The sequence below is a fragment of the Magnolia sinica genome, chromosome 3, assembly GCF_029962835.1.
Source record: "Magnolia sinica isolate HGM2019 chromosome 3, MsV1, whole genome shotgun sequence".
NCBI lineage: Eukaryota > Viridiplantae > Streptophyta > Magnoliopsida > Magnoliales > Magnoliaceae > Magnolia > Magnolia sinica.
The window spans coordinates 12,388,308-12,407,413 of NC_080575.1; the positions used below are offsets into that span (position 1 = coordinate 12,388,308).

A 19,106-nucleotide genomic window follows, 5' to 3' on the forward strand; every position below is an offset into this window, starting at 1 on the left:
TCCTCATCACTTGATCCTTGCTTGAATGCCCTTTACTTCACTCTCTTATTGCGTGCACGGGCGATGTTCTCCTATAAGCATGCATGTTGCATAAAGCTCTCAGCTTCTTCACATCGATTAGGCCTAACTTCTCGAATTAAGCATGCGGCCACTCATCTTATTCCACCTCACTCTCCACTAAAATTCTCGAGGGGATTTTGACATCAATTAAAAGGACAACCTCCATCACATAAGCTAGATCATATGGCATTGCACTTGTTGACATCTGAATCGACGTCCAATATGCCCAAAGTGCATAGGGTAACTTCACATGCCAATCGCAGTATGTCTAGACTATTTTTCAACAACACAAACCAACATCTTGTTTGATGCCTATACTCCTCAATTGGCTTGTGGTCTATACGAAATCAAATGGTGTCCCTTGATACGAAATTTCTGCATGAAATCATTCCACATTCTTGTTCACGAAACTTGCCTTGTCATTCGTGATGATGACTTTTGACACTTCGAATCGGCTAATGATACGATTTTTCATGAGCTTGACCTCTTGAGCTATTGTGATGGTGGTGTAAGATAATGCTTCCACCTACTTAAAAACCAACCACCACTAGTATACACTCATGCCCGTTTGATGCCTTAGGACTAATTTTTCTGATTACATTGAACCCCCACATACAGAACGTCCAAGGCATCGTTAGATTATGGAGCTCTCTAGTTGTTGCATGGATCCGATTTCGTGCTCTTGGCATTTGAAGCAACTCATGACACGTTGGCAACAATTTGTTCCCATCATCATCCAGCAAAATCCAAGCCGCAAAATCTTCTTTGCCATCTTGAGCCCGTTCATATGTGGTCAGCAAACCCCTTCATGAATCTCTGCCGTTATTTTAGATGCTTCTACCTCGTCCACACATCGAAGGAGGATTGATTATGCAACCTCTCATATAAAGTACCCCCAACAATGGTCAATTGGGTGGCCAATCATTGGATCATTTGTCAATCGCCCAACGATGCACTAAAAGTGCATTCCTACTTATTATGCCAAAGTTTAGAGCCAATTGAAAAACTTTTCCACGTTCTTGAAGTGCCCCTCAATATCTTTCAATTTCACAATCATGATGTCGGCGTATACTTCCATTTACCGATTCATCATATCATGAAATAAAGCCATCATTGCACTCTAATAAGTTACTCCTACATTTTCAATATGAAGGGCATGACCCTATAGCAAAAGGTGCCCCATGGTTTGATAAATGATGTCTTCTCACAATCCACTGCTACCATTTTAATCTGATTATACCCTAAGAACCCATCCATGAATGAGAACAACTCGTCTCCGACAGTGTTGTCTACCAGTGTGCCAATGTGCGGTTGAGGAAAATATCCTTTGGGCTAGCTAAATTAATATCTTAAAAGGCGATACACGCTTTGATCTTGCCATCTTTCTTCGCCATTGTGACAGTATTGGCTAACCATTATGGGTAATTTGATGCTACCTAGAACAAGTGATTTAGATATCGATAATATTGACTGAAATATCATAATGTATCATCCATATAACGCGATACATCGATACATTGTGATATTTTGCCAAAAACCCTTCATAAAATTCCCTTGTATCGTTGATATATGCGATAACAGGCGACACATTGCAATACATCCTCCTACTAGAAATTCAAAAGGAAAAAAAAAAAAAAATCACAAAAAAAAAACCCCACGAGAATCCATTTTCTCTTAAATTTATATGGAGGAATCTATTTTTATACTTGAATTGTATGATTTATGACTTATATTGATCCAGAACGCATGCATGCGACTAAATAATCAAGTGAGATCAATCAATAATTTAACCTAAATAATTAAAATTCATAAGTTACGCTAATTCATCACACATAAAAAATCAAGCACTAAACTATGAGAGGTTCAAGCCACACGTAACAACTAAGCAATGCATAACCATTCAAACACTAATTGATAAGATCTTATGGATGTAGGAACATCCAATTAGCATAGGAACTAATCTAAATCCAAAGGGGGAGCTAATACGAATTAGGGTTCGCTCAAATAGGGCTTAGGCTAACCTAGGGTTCATGGAATTTAGGGAAAACTGAAATTAGGACTTAAGTTGTTTAATCAGTTAAGGGATTTGGGGTTCAAGTCCTAATTGAAGGGAATTGTAGAATTGGAGGGTTAGGTATAGGGAACTTTAGGAAATTGGGGAATCTAGGGTTTGGGGGGTTTGGGAAATTTGAGGATTTAGGGATTAGGCTAGGTTTAGGTTTGGGGATTCAAGGCGGGTTTGATGGGGGAAACAAGGGAAACAAATGAGGGTGTATGGCTGACCGTATGGCCAACTAGGATGGCTCAAACGTGTGGGCATAAGGTCACAAATGTGGGAGATTTTGGTGCGGGTTGAGGGGTTCCAAGGTTAGGGTTTGGTTGGGCTAATGTAGGTGATGTAAGGAAGAGGGAAAGAGGGGTTTGGATGGGTTTAGATCAAAAGGGAAGCGGAAAGAGGTGAAAGTTTGAGGAGAATACCTTTTTTTGAGCAAAGGGAAAAGAGAAGATGAAAGATAAAGGAAGCCTCGTACCTCTATTGAAGAGGAATGGTTTCACACCAATCCTACTATCCAAATCACTTGGATACCACCTTCATGAGTATCAATAGGACGTACTATTTTGAGTGTTAATCAGTCATGTTTTGTAGAGAAGCCATAAGTGATGCCATTCTCATTGGTCATGGAGGAAGCACTTGCCCTTTGAAGTGTCAAAGGTTCTACGGGCTTAGCATACACATTTCCCATTGGTGTGCCAGTCACTTGAACAGGAGTGGACTGACCCTCATGATTACCAGGCACTCAATCTGGGCTAGAGCAGGTGGTCTTAACTCTTGCAGTGATAGGGACATCTTGCGCACACGCGCACGCACGCCGCCCCACCTACACACGTACGCACGGAGTAGGAGGGCCCCACCGTCGATCTGGCTCGATGACGACGTCCAGAGAGGGCCTCCTAGCTAGAAGACGAAGTTTGGTTCAAAAGAGTGGGCCCGATAGTCAAGAAAAGCCCATCATGGGATCTCATGATCGTGACCCACTAGTCGGATTGATTTCATATTTTAGGTTTTGCTTATTGTTATTATTTAGAACATCATGAACGCTTTGGATTTCTTTGTTTGGTTTTTATTTTAGTTTACTTCATCATCAAGTAAGAGGTTGCGCACATGGCACGAGTTTAGGGGTATAAGATTTTCCCTATAAATAGGCACCCCTTGTAATTCTTTTAAGTCATTGAAGCTTAATAAAAATTCCTGCTTTATTTTTCTGCTCTCTTAGTGAGTTATGGAAGAATTCAAAAGTGGGTGCGAAGCCCTCCCTTTTCGAAAGGCTAACTACGTGGTGCGAAGCCACATCTATCCCCATCCGTCCCTACCTTCTCTCATCCATATATCTCATCTTCTATCATCATTATTGCTTTGAATTTCCCAGCTTTTGCAGCTATTCATCTCCCTACAGCCAGTTTCCAAAATCTGGACCTGTAGGAGGGCTGAAACTTCGGCGGAGCACTACGCCTCGACCTTATGTCGGATTGTCGTCAAACTTGGAGGGATTGGAGGTCTCCCCTGGCCGACCAAGGCCTAGGTATCACTTTAGGGAGGCAATGATGCAGACATCAAGCCATTCAAAGTATATCAACGTAGGAGGCGTGCGTTACCCGTGTCAATGTGGTTAGATAACGGATACGGATCGGGTCTCTAGAGGCTGAAGACCTTACACATGTGTTTGTGACATGTGTAAGTTGCTTAGAGGAGACATTTGGACCATTGGATCGCGAGGATGGTGTGATCAGACCGTTGGATCGTCACGGCCCACCTTCATTATGCCACTTTCACGGTGCTATCATTGGGGCCCATCGAGCATCTTAAATTTGCATTTAGTTTATGAAAATTTGATTTATTTAAGTTTTGAGACAGTTTGCGCACAATTTTGTGCGAATTTCTTTTTAAAAAAAAAAAAAACTTTTTTTAGTAGGGTTATTTTGGTAATTTCATGTAATTACGAATTTATAAGGGTTACCCTAAACTCATAGCATGTTATGTTATGTTTATGAAAAAAAAAAAAAAAAAAAGTTTTTTTTGCTTCTGACGATTTCGTCTTCGACTTCCAGTGATTGGAAGAGAGCATGAGGCCCAGGTAAACGATTTCTCATCCTCTACTTCTTTCTCCTTCTCTCTTTTCTCAAGGTACTTTATTCTTTAACCCCATTCTCTTCCTTTTCGCCTAAAATCTTTAGATCTAGAGTCCAAATCTTGTTTCTTTTTATCTAAATCATTGGATCTCAAAAGATTTTCATCCCCACATAAAACCAATCACCCAAATCTAAATTTGAAGAACCACCAATTCTTTTCTGAATTTTCCAGATTTCCCAATCTAGGAAATTCCTATTTTTCTGGATTAGAAAATCCACTTGGATCGTTAGACGGACCTATTACAAGACGAAAGTTCTATCTTTCGCCGAATCCAAGTAAATTCAGATTTTAAGATTCAATACTTCGTGTTTGTGATGGATGGTCATAATCAATGCTATATTAACCTTATTTCTTTCTTGTGTTTATGACGTATAAGGCAGGCTGATATTTTATTTGTTTTTTAAGATTGCATGAATCTGCCCCTCTCAAATACCATGCTCATTTAAGGTTGGATTAGGCCATCCTACATCAATTTTGGTATCAAAGCTTAGGTCCTTGCATTGGGTCGTCTTAGATCGAGTTATCAAGAGTCTAGATTTTTATTTATTTATTTATTTTTCTAGGGTTTCATGCATCGCATATAGAGTCTAGATCTGAAATTTTCAGATTTGCAAAAAAAAAAAAAAAAAGTCTAGATTTGAATTTTTTCACATTTACATCATTCTAAAAGTTAGGATCGTCGATGTCCATAGTCTTGTGTCAAAACAATCTCCTAGTGTCATGTTTTAGAAAACCTAAGTTGCGTCTTATTGTGTATGCCCACTCGGACTGGTAGAGGATTTGGTCTACACCCGATTTTCAATATGGAACAGTTGACTGCGATGATGAACACGATCAACCAACGTTTGGCCACTATTGAGGCGCAATATAGGAACACGAATACCCGTATGGATCAGATAGACGCGTCCCTAAGAGAAATCTCCGACATTGGAGGGGATGAACAGTTTCACGTAGGGGGAATAGTTGAGGAACGGGTAAGAAATCGTAGTAGAGCTCGTGGAGCACATGGCCCAGGGGTAGGACGTGGAGGGGCGCGAAATCCGCAGCCCGCTGTCGAGTATCAAGACCGTTATGATGTCGATAAGAGGGTCTTAAAGAGTGTTAAAGTAGATGCTCCTAGTTTTGATGGGCGTCTTGACCCAAAATCATTCCTCGATTGGTTAGCGAACATGGACCATTATTTCGAATGGTATGAGATGTATGAGAACCGACAGGTACGGTTTGCGAAAATGAAACTTGTGGGTCAAACTAAATTATTTTGGACAAATACAGAGCGTAGGATCGAGAGATCAGGAGGTGTCCCAGTCGCGCATTGCGTAGAGATGGAGTTATTAAAGAAAAAAAATCTTCCTCTCTTATCGTCAAAAGCTCCAAGATCAATGGCAAGCATTACGCTAAGGATCTATGTCGGTTGCAGATTACATCGCAAAATTTGAGTATATGATGCGGTGTGATATTCAGGAGGATCCCTTAGTGACGCTGGCACGTTTCAAGGTGAGTCTTCGCATGGATATACAGCGTGAGCTTATGACCCATCCAGTGAGTGACTTGAATTAGGCTTACCAAGTTGTACAGGAGTTAGAGCTTTACCTAAAGTCTCCTGTCACGAGGCGCTTTGAGTCCCGAGACTTTACTGTTAGATCTAGTTTTCAAGGAACCAAACCTAACATTGGAAGTCAGCCTAGGGCGTAAGCTAGTGCACCACCTAAGCCTAAGGATGATAAGGGCAAAGGTGTCCTTGGTGCCAATCTTGGCAGTGGTAGTCACCTGAGATGTTAAGAGTGCGGAGGTACAGGTCATTTCGCATACCAATGCCCGGCAAAGACTCGCATGAAAGCCTTAATCATAGACGAGTCAAATGAAAATGCGGATGACATGGGTGATTATGAAGTTGAGGAATATCACCCAGAGATAGGTGCTAGTGATTATGAATAAGGAGAACCAGAGACTGCACCACTAGTTGTAGTTAGATGTGCTTTGGCACAGGCTAAAGAGAGTGATGATTGGCACAAAAGCACAATTTTCTACACGTTTATCAAGAGCGGTGACAAAAATTGCAAAGCCATCGTGGATAGTGGTAGTTGCACCAATGTGGTCTCAGCTAGCACAGTCACTCGTTTGGGTTTGAAGCCCATCCCTCACCCTCAACCCTACAAGGTTTCTTGGGTAGACACATCTTCTATGCCTGTGTCCCAGCAGTGTTTAGTCCCCATGCAAATCGGTTCATATAAAGATATGTTGTGGTGTGATGTTTTACCTATGGATGTAGGTCACATCATTCTAGGGAGGCCGTGGTTATACGATAGAGATGTCACGATTTTTGGTCGCTCGAACGTGTGTACATTCATGCATGAGGGCAAGAAAATCAAGATTAATCCGTTGCCACCCAAGAGCCACACGAACAAGGCTAGGGATGTGAAAATGAGTGAGGCAAGGATGTAAGGAAATCTATTCCAAAGTCTCTACATATCATACATGCAAAAGAGTTTGAGAAAGAGACAAAGGATGATTCGACGGTGTACGCCCTAATGGCTAGGGAAGTTACACCCGAGGTTCATGTAGAGTTACACCCTGAGGTGACTTCGGTTCTTGAGGAGTACAGTGTTGTATTCCCTGAGGATTTACCGGATGAGCTTCCACCTATACAGGACATCCAGCATGCCATTGATCTCGTCCCGGGATCTTCTTTACTGAACCTTCCTCATTACAGGATGAACCCTGCAGAGCATGCAGAGTTGCATAGGCAGGTAAATGATCTCCTGCGAAAGGGTTTCATCCGTGAGAGCATGAGTCCGTGTGCCGTACCAGCGCTATTAACGCCTAAGAAAGATGGTACGTGGCGGATGTGTGTGGATAGTAGGGCCATTAATAAGATCATGATCAAGTATCGGTTATCGATACCGAGGCTTGATGATATGTTAAACATGATGGCCAGATCCACCATTTTTTCCAAGATAGACCTCAAGAGCAGGTATCACCAGATACGCATACACCCAGGAGATAAGTGGAAGACAGCCTTCAAGACGAACAATGGGTTGTATGAGTGGTTGGTCATGCCCTTTGGCTTGACTAATGCACCCAGTACTTTTATGCGTGCGATGACCCAGGTTTTGAGACCCTTTATGGGGAAGTTCTTAAGGGTTTATTTTGATGACATACTCATATATAGTATCACTAAAGAGCTGCATTTTGACCACTTGAGGCAGGTCTGTAGTGTCCTGAGGGCGGAGAGGTTATGTGCGAACCTTAATAAATGTTCGTTCTTGTTTGATAGGGTTGTCTTCTTAGGGTTCATAGTGTCGTCTGTAGGGACGCGAGCAGATCCAGAAAAATTCAAGGCCATAGTTGACTGGCCTGAACTGCGGAACATACATGAAGTGAGAAGCTTTCATGGCTTGACCACATTTTATCATCGGTTCATTCGAGGGTTAGCACTATTATTGCTCCCATTTCTAATTGCATTAAAAAGGGAGAGTTCATATGGTCTACGGCCACAGCTAAGGCATTCAAAGATATTAAGGGCAAGATGATAGAGGCTCCTGTCATGCGTCTTCCAGATTTTTCTAAAGTCTTTGAAGTAGCGTGTGATGCTTCATGCGTAGGTATAGGAGGAGTACTAAGCCAAGAGGGTCATCCAGTTGCCTATTTCAGTGAGAAACTGAATGAGGCAAAACAAAAGTATTCCACCTATGACAAAGAATTTTATGCGGTAGTGCAATCGCTACGTCATTGGTGTCATTATCGTCTACGGCAAGAATTTGTCTTGTTTTCTAATCACGAGGCTTTGAGGTATTTGAATGCTCAAAAGAAGCTTAACCCGATGCATGCCAAGTGGGCAGCGTTTCTTCAGAAATATTCATTTGTCCTTAAACATAAAGCCAAGATCGAGAACAAACCAGTCGATGCCCTTAGTAGGAGAGTGACATTGCTCAACTCCTTGAGTGTAGAAGTTGTCGGGTTTGAGCAATTGAAAGACGAGTATCCATTGTGTCCAGATTTTGGGGGAACATACATGTCACTCTTAGGGCCCAGCATAGTTTGGGTGAGTTCGTGCTAAAAGATGGTTTCCTTTTCAAAGGAGACCGACTTTGTATTCCCTACACTTCCCTCCGAGATTTCCTTGTTTGGGAGCTTCAAGCTGGAGGTATTGCTGGCCATTTTGGTCGAGATAAGAGCATCGCCCTAGTGGAAGATCGATTTTATTGGTCAAGTCTCAAGCGAGACCTGGCCAAAAATTTAGGGCAATGTCGAACATGTCAACTGGCAAAACAGAAGAAGCAGAATACTAGATTGTACACGCCATTACCAGCGCCACACGCACCGTGGCAAGACATCAGTATGGATTTTGTGCTTGGACTTCCCAAAACAATTAAAAAGCACGATTCCATTTTTGTGGTCGTGGACCGTTTCTCAAAAATGGCCCACTTTCTCCCTTGTTCTAAAACCTCAGATGCGTCCAACATAGCTAAGATTTTCTTTGAGGGGGTGGTTCGATTACATGGTTTGCCTAAGACCATAGTGTCTGACAAGGATGTCCGGTTTACCAGTTATTTTTGAAAGACATTATGGCATATGATGGGTACGAGACTCCAGTTCTCGTCTGCCTACCATCCTCAAACTGATCACCAAACTGAGGTTATGAATCAAAGTCTCGGAAATCTACTACGATGTTTGGTGGGTGAACACATTAAAACTTGGGACTTAGTCCTGTCAGTCGCCGAGTTTGCATATAACAGTTCAGTTAATAGGTCTACAGGTATGAGTCCATTCGAGATTGTTAGTGGTTATAAACCTAGACTACCCATAGATTTGTTACCTATGTCAGTCACCCAGGGGACCTCAGAGTCAGCCGATGCATTTTCCCATCACATTCATGAGTTGCATGCAGAGATTCAGAGGCGGATAAATGCTAGTAATGAACAATACAAAATTTCGACTGACTTACATCGTAGAATTCAAGAATTTAATGAGGGTGATTATGTACTGGTTAGGATGAAGCTAGAACGGTTCCCACAAGGTACCATTAAGAAGTTACAAGCACGCAGTGTTGGACCATTTAAAATTCTGAAAAAGATTGGGTCCAATGCGTATGTGATAGATCTTCCACCTCGCATGGGGATTAGTTCAACATTCAATGTGGAGGATCTGATGCCTTGTTCAAGCCATCCCATATAACCTAATTTTGTTCCAAACCATTGGCCAATTTCTGAATTTTCTTCCCAACTCACACCACCTATGCCTACTATACCTGAGAAAAGAGAAGAAATTGAAGGAATTGTGGATGAGCAAATTGTTTCCACTCGAGACGATGGATTTCAGAGGTACTTGGTGAAGTGGAAGAACAGACCATCATCCGACTGTATATGGTTAATGGCAGCAGAGTTGCAGCGACTAGATCCAGATTTGTTAGAACAGCACCAGAGTTTTATCTCACCAGAGTCGAGATCTTCTCAGCCGAGGGGAGTTAATGCGGACATCAGGCCATTCAAAGTATATCAACGTAGGAGGCGTGCGTTACCCGTGTCAATGTGGTTAGATGACGGATACGGATCGGGTCTCTAGAGGTTAAAGACCTTACGCATGTGTTCGTGACATGTGTAAGTTGCATAGAGGAGACATTTGGACCGTTGGATCGCGAGGATGGTGTGATCGGACCATTGGATCGTCGGCCCACCTTCATTACGCCACCTTCACGGCGCTATCATCAGGGCCCATCGAGCATCTTAAATTTGCATTTAGTTTATGAACATTTGATTTATTTAAGTTTTGAAACAGTTTGCGCACAATTTTGTGCGAATTTCTTTTTTTTATACTTTTTTTAGTAGGGGTATTTTGGTAATTTCATGTAATTACGAATTTATAAGGGTTACCCTAAACTCATAGCATTTTATGTTATGTTTATAAAAATAAAAAAAACTTTTTTGCTTCTGACAATTTCGTCTTCGACTTACAGTGATTGGAAGAGGGCGTGAGGCTCATGTAAACAATTTCTCACCCTTTACTTCTTTCTCCTTCTCTCTTTTCTCAAGGTACTCTGTTCTTTAACTCCATTCTCTTCCTTTTCTCCTAGAATCTTTAGATCTAGAATCCAAATCTTATTTCTTTTTATCTAAATCATTAGATTTCAAAAGATTTTCATCCCCACATAAAACCGATCACCCAAATCTAAATTTGAAGAACCACCAATTCTTTTCTGAATTTTCCAGATTTCCCAATCTAGGAAATTCCTATTTTTCTGGATTAGAAAATCCATTTGGATCGTTAGACGGACCTATTGCAAGACGAAAGTTCTATCTTTCGCTGAATCTAAGTAAATTCAGATTTTAAGATTCAATACTTCGTGTTGTGACGGATGGTCATAATCAATGCTATATTAACCTTATTTCTTTCTTATGTTTATGATGTATAAGGCAGGCTGATATTTTATTTGTTTTTTAAGATTGCATGAATTTGCCCCTTTCAAATACCATGCTCATTTAAGGTTGGATTAGGCCGTCCTACATCAGGCGGGCTTTCATCACACGTGCGACTAGCCCACCAGCGCACGTACGTCAGCCCCGGGTCACCATCTGCACGCAGGAGCTTTATCCGGATCAGGTTTTCCTCTGGTTTTCCTCTTTTCATTTATATTTCCTAAACCCTATCCTTAGTTTGCATTAGCCCTAATTTATTTGCCCCTTTTTTCACCCTAGAATTCCTTGAATTGAGATTGGGGAATCCCTTGGATTAGGGACTGTTTGCTATGCATGTGTGGTTGATTTCTATTTCCCTTTGAGCATCGTTTGGTTTATAATTTTTTATTGGTCCAATCCTAGCCTAGGTAGGCCTGGACCCGCATAGATTCTCATTTACTTGAATGTTTGGACTTTTTATATGGGATATGGAATTTGTGTAATTGTTTCTGAACTAAAGTGATTTTAAGCCTGAAATCTCACACATCATGTTTAATTTCATGTCCTGCATCAAATTTGGTATCAAAGCTTAGGGTTCTTATAGGGGAATGCATTACTTGTTTAGGGTTAGTTTGTTGAGTCCTTCATGCATCCAGTCCAACACATATAGCTTTTAGGAGTCCATAGTCCCTTATGTTGTCAACTATACTGTTGGATTTTAATAACACTGCATAGTTCCCTCATATAGAGTCTCATAGGATCAATTAGTCCTATTTAGTTGCATATAGTCATCGTAAAAAGTCCTTAGGTGGAGTTAGCGAGTTGTACGCCTACATGTACGGGTCATGGTTTTGGCTAGCACCCTACACTAAACATGGAACAACTGCTAGAGTCATTAAACAAGTTGTCCCAACAGATCGAGTCTTGGGGTAAGCGCTTGGAACAAAGCATAGATCAACGACTTGACCAAATAGAGGCATCCATCAAGACAAACCCCACCATTAGGGAAGATGGCCAATCTCAGGCAGGTGGCTTGGAGGATAGACCAATGATTGGAGTTGGTTAAGGAATCAGTTATGGGCATGCACCCGTGCACCCACCCCATGAGGGACATCAAGACCACTATTTTGAGGGGTACAACATGTGTGGCCTTGTGGCTGGAGAGAGTACACTAAGGGCTAGTGTAGAGTTAGCCACTGAGGCCATTCCGATAGTAGATGAGTTACGTGATGTTTTTCCTGATAATCTACTGGATGAGTCTCCCGCTAAGAGGGATATAGAGCACACCAGAACATGGGACACCGTAATACCTACAGCCGAGTTTGCGTTTAATAGTTCTGTCGATAGGTCCACAGGTCTCAGTCCTTATGAAGTCGTTACTGGTTATAAACCTGAGAAACCTATTGATCTTATCCCTATGTCTCTGTTTCATACGCCGTCAGAGCCTGCAGAGTCTTTTGCACATCACATTTATTCATGGCAACAAGAAATCAGGCAGAAGATCACTACTAGTAATGAACATTACAAATTTTCTACAGACCAACATAAAAGTTTCAAAGAATTCAATATTGAGGACTCTATGATGATCCGCATCAGGCCAGAGCGGTACCCTCAGGGAGCCGTTCGAAAATTACACGTGTATAGCACTGGACCCTTCAAAATTATAAAACGAAACGGTCTCAATGCATATGAGGTAGATCTTCCACCTTCTATGGGAATTAGTTCCACATTCAACGTGGAGGATCTAGTTACTTTTCAGGGGACCACTGATACTTTGTCAGGCCCTTCGCCTACCTGTCCTGATTCTCCAGATTTATCCCTTGATCCATAACCCCCTCCCGACCCATTTTTTTAGCCTCTACGTCCCATACCTACCCGTCCCAACCCATTTTCTCAGCCTCTACCTCCCATACCTACCCCTCTCGACCCATTTTTCCAGCTTCTACGTCTCATACCTACCCATCCTGACCCATTTTCCCAGCCTCTACCTCCCATACCTACTCTTCCAAACCTTTCTTTCCAGCCTCTATCTCCCATACCTAACCTTCACACACCCAGAGAGGAAATAGAAGATATCCTGGACCATCAGATAGTTTCAACGTCAGACAATGGGTTTCAGAAGTACCTGGTTAAACGGAAGTCACGCCCAACTTCAGACAGCACATAGCTCACTGCGGAGGAGCTTCAGAGACTTGATCCTGACATCCTGGAGCGGTTCAGGAGTTTTATTTCGCCAGTGGTGAAATCTTTGCAGCCAAAGAGAATTGATAAGGACATCTCGCGCACACGCGCATGCACACCACCCGACCTACGCACGGAATAGGAGGGCCCCGCCGTCAATCTGGCTCAATGACGACGTCCGGGGAGGGCCTCCTAACTAGAAGACGAAGTTTGGTTCAAAAGAGTGGGTCCGATAGTCAAGAAAAGACAACCATGAGATCTCATGATCGTGGCCCGCTAGTCGGATTGATTTCATATTTTAAGTTTTGCTTATTGTTATTATTTAGAACATCATGAATGCTTTGGATTTCTTTATTTGGTTTTTATTTTAGTTTACTTCATCGCCAAGTAAGAGGTTGCGCACATGGCGCGAATTTAGGGGTATAGGATTTTCCCTATAAATAGGCACTCCTTGTAGTTCTTTTGAGTCATTGAAGCTTAATAAAAGTTCCAGCTTTTTTTTTCTGCTCTCTTAGTGAGTTGTAGAAGATTACAAAAGTGGGTGCGAAGCCCTCCCTTTTCGAAGGGCTAACTACGTGGTGTGAAGCCACATATATCCTCATCCGTCCCTACCCTCTCCCATCCATATATCTCATCTTCTATCATTATTATTGCTTTGAATTTCCCAACTTTACAGGTATTCATCCCCCTACAGCCAGTTTCGAGAATCTGGACCTGTAGGAGGGCTGAAACTTCGGTGGAGCACTACACCTCGACCTTACATCGGATCGTCGTCAAACTTGGAGGGATTGAAGGTCTCCCCTAGCCGACCAAGGCCTAGGTGTCACTTTAAGGAGGCGGCTTCCATCACACGTGCAGCTAGCCCACCCACGCACGTGCATTAGCCCCTTGTCACCTTCTGCACACAGGAGCTTTCTCGGGGTCAGGTTTTCCTCTTTTCATTCCTATTTCCTAAACCCTAGCCTTAGTTTGCATTAGCCCTAATTTATTTGCCCCTTTTTTCACCCTAGGGTTCCTTGAATTGAGATTGGGGAATCCCTTGGATTAGGGACTGTTTGCTATGCATGTGTGGTTGATTTCTATTTCCCTTTGAGCATCGTTTGGTTTATAATTTTTTTGGTCCAGTCTTAGCCTGTGTAGGCCTGGACCTGCGTGGATTCCCTTTTACTTGAATGTTTGGACTTTTTATGTGAGATATGGAATTTGTGTAATTGTTTCTGAACTAAGGTGATTTTAAGCCTGAAATCTCACACATCATGTTTAATTTCATGTCCTGCATCATGCAGCCCACTGGCCAAAGTCAAACGACCTCCTATACCTTATTGCAAAAGGTGGTGGAGGGCGACCTAAGATATCTAGCGAGAACGAGTGGACTCTCCTTTCCTGTGTTATCCTTGGGCTTTACTATTGCCAATAGATAGTTTATAATCGGATCCCTACTGATGAGGCTAGATGGATCAAAAGAAAGATCCTTAGACTCCACATAGTTGACAGTGGGTGGTGCTGCTGAAGTTGATGGAGCGTCATGTGCAAGTATGCAATTCCAGAGGACGCTAAGTCACTGATGTCTAGGTCTCTAACCCAAATCTTCTTTTACTCAGTGAGGTCCTCCACGATATGCATCATGCCAAGGTAGTCAACATAAGTATATCCACGTTAAGAATATTCCAACAATCCTAGAAGAACATGGTGAAACCAACTAGCCTCAGCGCTTTATCCTTGTCCACTCCTTGGATTATGATAAGACCGTCTTCCTCGAAATCTCTTTCAGTACATACGCTCACCTCATAAAAATATGGTTAAAATGAAGACCATTGAGCTTAGATCGAACCCTCCATGAGCCTAATTTGATTACTTGCCCTTCGGAGCGTGCATACAATAGTTGGGTTGACTGTCAAGTAGTGGGTGAATCATGCTGGAATGTTAGTGTTGTCAATGCAAGCCCCTTCCATGGCCTATTCCAAGAGCCCAAGCAAAAGGGAGGTTACTGTCAAGTAGGCTCCTTTTTTTTTTCTTTTTTTTCTTTTTTTCTTTTTTATTTTTGTTTTGCCAATTTACCATTTAAAAGTCAACCCAATGATCAAAGAAAGGTTAAGATAATGGTAAGTAAAAATGCAACGCAAAGAAAACTATAATATACAGTATTTATAAGGATTTCAAAATATATAAACCAAGATATCTAGCCATGACACACAAAATAGGATTACACAAGATATAGAAACAAGAAATATATAGTAGAAAACAAACAATCTCACCTTGAATTATTTGCATGTTTCACTATTAAACGCCTTAGAGTGCACAAAAATATCTGATGCTGTACTTTCCTCACCAACCATTCCAAGTTAGATCTTGTCTCTAGACATGATAACGAAGAAAGTGGATGCCTGCAACAATGAATGTGGTCCTCTTCTCATAAAACTAGAGCAAAGCTAAACAATATGGAAGCTTTTTTAAAACAAGATGGACAATATATTGTGTTTGTTTGGTTCTTCTTACAAAGCAAAAAGTATTCATTCAAGCAAAAAAAGAAAACAATGCACCCATTGGACTATTAACAGAACTTCAAAATGGAGAGAGAATGACATAAAATCCTTATATGAAATGAATATTGTTGTGCATTTTTTTTTAAGATAAAGGGAATTCATTACGAAGGCACCAAGATGGCATCACAGAGTTGTTGATGCATACTTATGTGGGCCATACAATTATATTGTTAAGTCCTTCGGATCTAAGCGCAGCGAAATTGCATACAATACAATTTTGACCCCAAGATACCCCGATTGCAAAAATATCAAATTTCTAAATCAAAAGGAAACATATAGATTGATGAGAACATACCCAGGCATGATGATTAAGCAGATAATCGCTATAACGTAAGTTTATCGATGATGATCTCCTGAACCAAGGAAACTCTCACTAATCTATCGAAGATGAAGGGAACCCAAAGAGTGTTTTTCCTCTAGTAGGGGCCAAGGAAACTAACTAATTGTCCACTCATGTGGACCACACAAAGAAGGGGAAATGATGAGCAAGGAGGTGATGACGCTCTCTCTCTCTCTCTCTCTCTCTCTCTCTCTCTCTCTCTCTATATATATATATATATATATATATGGGGGGACTCCAAGCTCTCTCTCCTTAAAGCTTTTCCCTCTACAATACGATCTATATATAAAGAAGGGTTAGGGTTTCAGCAGTGCACTCAGTATGGTGCTTCACCGTCCTACGAACTTCGGTGAACCCTACTATGAAGGAAGCCTGTGAATTTGCCTCTAACATGCACACACCTATGGTCTTATCCCTCCACTATCAAGGCCATCCACTTATGATCCAAACCCCGTGCCGATCATGAAGTAGACCATCAAATCATCATCAAGTGCGATCGAAACAGTTTCTAACGGTTAAAACAAAACTTCAACAGTTGAAAACTTTTTAAAAGTCGATTAAAACTTTTAAAGTGATGGGCCCAACAAAAAACCACTTGATGAGTTGTTGCTCTATCTAAATCTTGCCCTAAACAAGTACCATGGTAAACTCAGTGCATCCCTTATTGGCCCATGTAAGAATTAACTAACCATGATGAGCGTACCCATGTAGTCTTGTAAAGTGAGCCAAAGCTGCCCGATCAAGATCCAATACCCTCACACATCCTCGAGTCTAAGGATTAATCATTTAATGTGTACAATCAAGTCTTTGATCACAATCCAGGTTAATGGGCACCCGGACTGTTGACTTAAACTTCGATCCACCAATGTGAGTGCACAAGAGTCCATACCAGGACCCCACATCCATGGCACACTCACAATCTTGTGTAGGGTAAGGGTAAAGGCACGATTGACATCAAGTTGGTTCCCGATGGTGGAGACCTTCCATTCGAACCCAAGTCAGTCCCCTCACCCAAGATGATCATGCATCTCTAAGATCCATTTCTGCATGTTTCCTAAGCATTTGTGCCGGTCATGGCTCATGTGGGTTTTGAGATCTATGGAACACAACTCTCCCCAGTCAATGACCATTGTGCCCAATCTCATGTTCCCTGGGACTAGAGGATGTACCATGCACTTCTCACACAATCCATAAATGTAAAACTAAATATGTCTAGGGCATAACGCACATGTCCTAAGAGGACCCATGGTCATTTAGATCAATGGCTGAGATAGACCCCATCATATCCACATGGCCAATGGATTAGGGCACACACTAGTTTTCCATGAACCAACTCCAACATGTACAACCCACCTAGCCCTCCTATTCTTCATGATGTTTTCATTAGAGTAGGATTTTATCTCTTATTGTTCTAGATGGAGTAGGTTTTAGTTTAAGACTAATTGGAAACTTTAGCTTTTGTTACTTAAGGGAAATTTGGTCCTTTCAACTCTTATTAAATTAATATGAAAGGAGAAGGGTGGAAATCCAGCCCGAAGGTCCCAAATTCCCTCTATCTTTATTTCTCTTCATCTTTTACTCTATTATTCTACATGGTATCAGACCATTCATTGCTCTTGATTTTGTTAATGAATGTGAATGTTGGCTATTATATGGCCAGTTCTTAGGCTCATCTAGGTTTGAGGCATAATGGGTATTTTTTTTCTTTTGTTATTAATCACATTCTTGTAAATATTGAAAACTATGTTAATAGACTTAAGAGATGTGGGGATGTGTGAACCCTAATCCTCATTCGCTATCTCTCATTCTCCTCCTTTCTTCTCTTTTTCTTCTCTTTCCTCCTTTCTCAATCCGTCCACATGGTATCAAAGCTAAATTGAACCAAGCATTGATCTCTTCCTACTTCAACATTTCTTCTCAGTTCTTTTTCCTCGTATTGTTTTGAGGTCAAAATCTAAGGTTGTTGGGGGTTGATCTAATCAAATCTCTCTCAACCACTGTTTGAAGGGCTCTATAATCGTGACTTGTAAATGTGTGTGAGGCCCACTTTCATATAGGTCCATTGTGATGGACAAAAGTGGGACATTATGTGTTTATGGCCAGATTTGTGATCATATATGAGATCAAAAATATAGTTTGAAGGTGAGCATTACAATGGTTAAAGAATCAATGTACGTGAGAAGGTGATGAAACAAGAAGTTCCATCAAGCGATCGCGTTCGTTGATATACATAGGTTTCTGAAATACACGCAGGGTAAATAAAAGTTATCCATTCCTCATTGGGTGTTTGATTTATCCTTAATCTCTTAGTTAGGGGATTCTTATTGAAGATTCATTTAGGGTCTATTTGGGGGGGGAAGGAGGTAGGCATTCCAAAATTTTCTAAGTGTGAGTTTCTTAAGTTGAAGAAGTTTGATATCAATAAAATTATGTCTCCCACTGCACTCCATTATTCTTGCAAGTGTACTCTTGTCCATATCTTGCAATTCGGGTGTCAAGATCTCATTAACTTGATAACCGGGTTACACCAATCAGCAACAACCAATCCAAAATTCAGCACAGGTTGGGGCCCAAGGTGGGCCTTGGATCTACATTGAACCTGTTTTCGTTTCCTTCTAAACACAAATGTAAACCATTCTATACCCAACTTTCTGAAAGACCTCGCGAATGTAGTTCATCCTTTTACAAAACCTGTAGAGGCTAAGTTACTTGGTATAGAAGATATTTTCATATATCCACCACTGATCTTCCGGAACATAATTCTGTTAGTAACACATGATATACATATGATATTTCTAGAACTCCTCTAAACTTGGACATACTCCCAAAAATCTACCCCTAATAGCCTATGCACAATCCCATCCCTTCTGCACTCACATTGTTATAAATGCATATCCTTCTAAAAGAGCCTCTACTTACTCCATGGTCCATCATGAGCATTTTTCCCATAAGCATGGGCAATGTAAGAGAGACATTAAACCGTTATGCTAGATTTGCACTCTTCTTGGGAAATTATAATCCTGAACAACCTCCTTTACTCCCCAATCCACCATTATTCATTCAGAATGCTCCAAATACAACAAGGCTAATTCAATATTTTTTTAAGGATTCAGTTTTTCAACTATTTTGAGCATCATATGCTAAAATGCTTCAGAAATCGAAGTGACGCAGGACTTGAAATTCAAGTATGATGTGCAAGATGTTCAGGCTTTAGAACACACTAGTTTAGAAACAATTACGCAAAATTCCACATCCCACACAAAAAGTTCAAACACTCAATCAAGGGGAATCTTATGCGGATCCAGGCCTACACATGCTAGGGCTGGATCAATCAAAATTATAGACCAAACAAGAATCAAATGAGGGTAAATTCATCCACACATGCACAAAAATAATTCTCC

The 19,106-nt window shown here is 41.2% G+C and overlaps 1 protein-coding gene across 2 annotated transcripts in view; it reads right to left on the reverse strand.

Annotated features, from left to right (window-relative positions):
- The window catches only part of LOC131239539 (uncharacterized), a 53,484-nt gene that overhangs the window by 4,380 nt on the left and 29,998 nt on the right, over positions 1–19,106 (reverse strand). For both annotated transcript variants that reach the window (XM_058237297.1, XM_058237296.1), the window contains exon 10: positions 15,078–15,206. In XM_058237297.1, the coding sequence (XP_058093280.1) occupies positions 15,078–15,206 (129 nt within the window). The remainder of the gene's footprint in view (positions 1–15,077; positions 15,207–19,106) is intronic.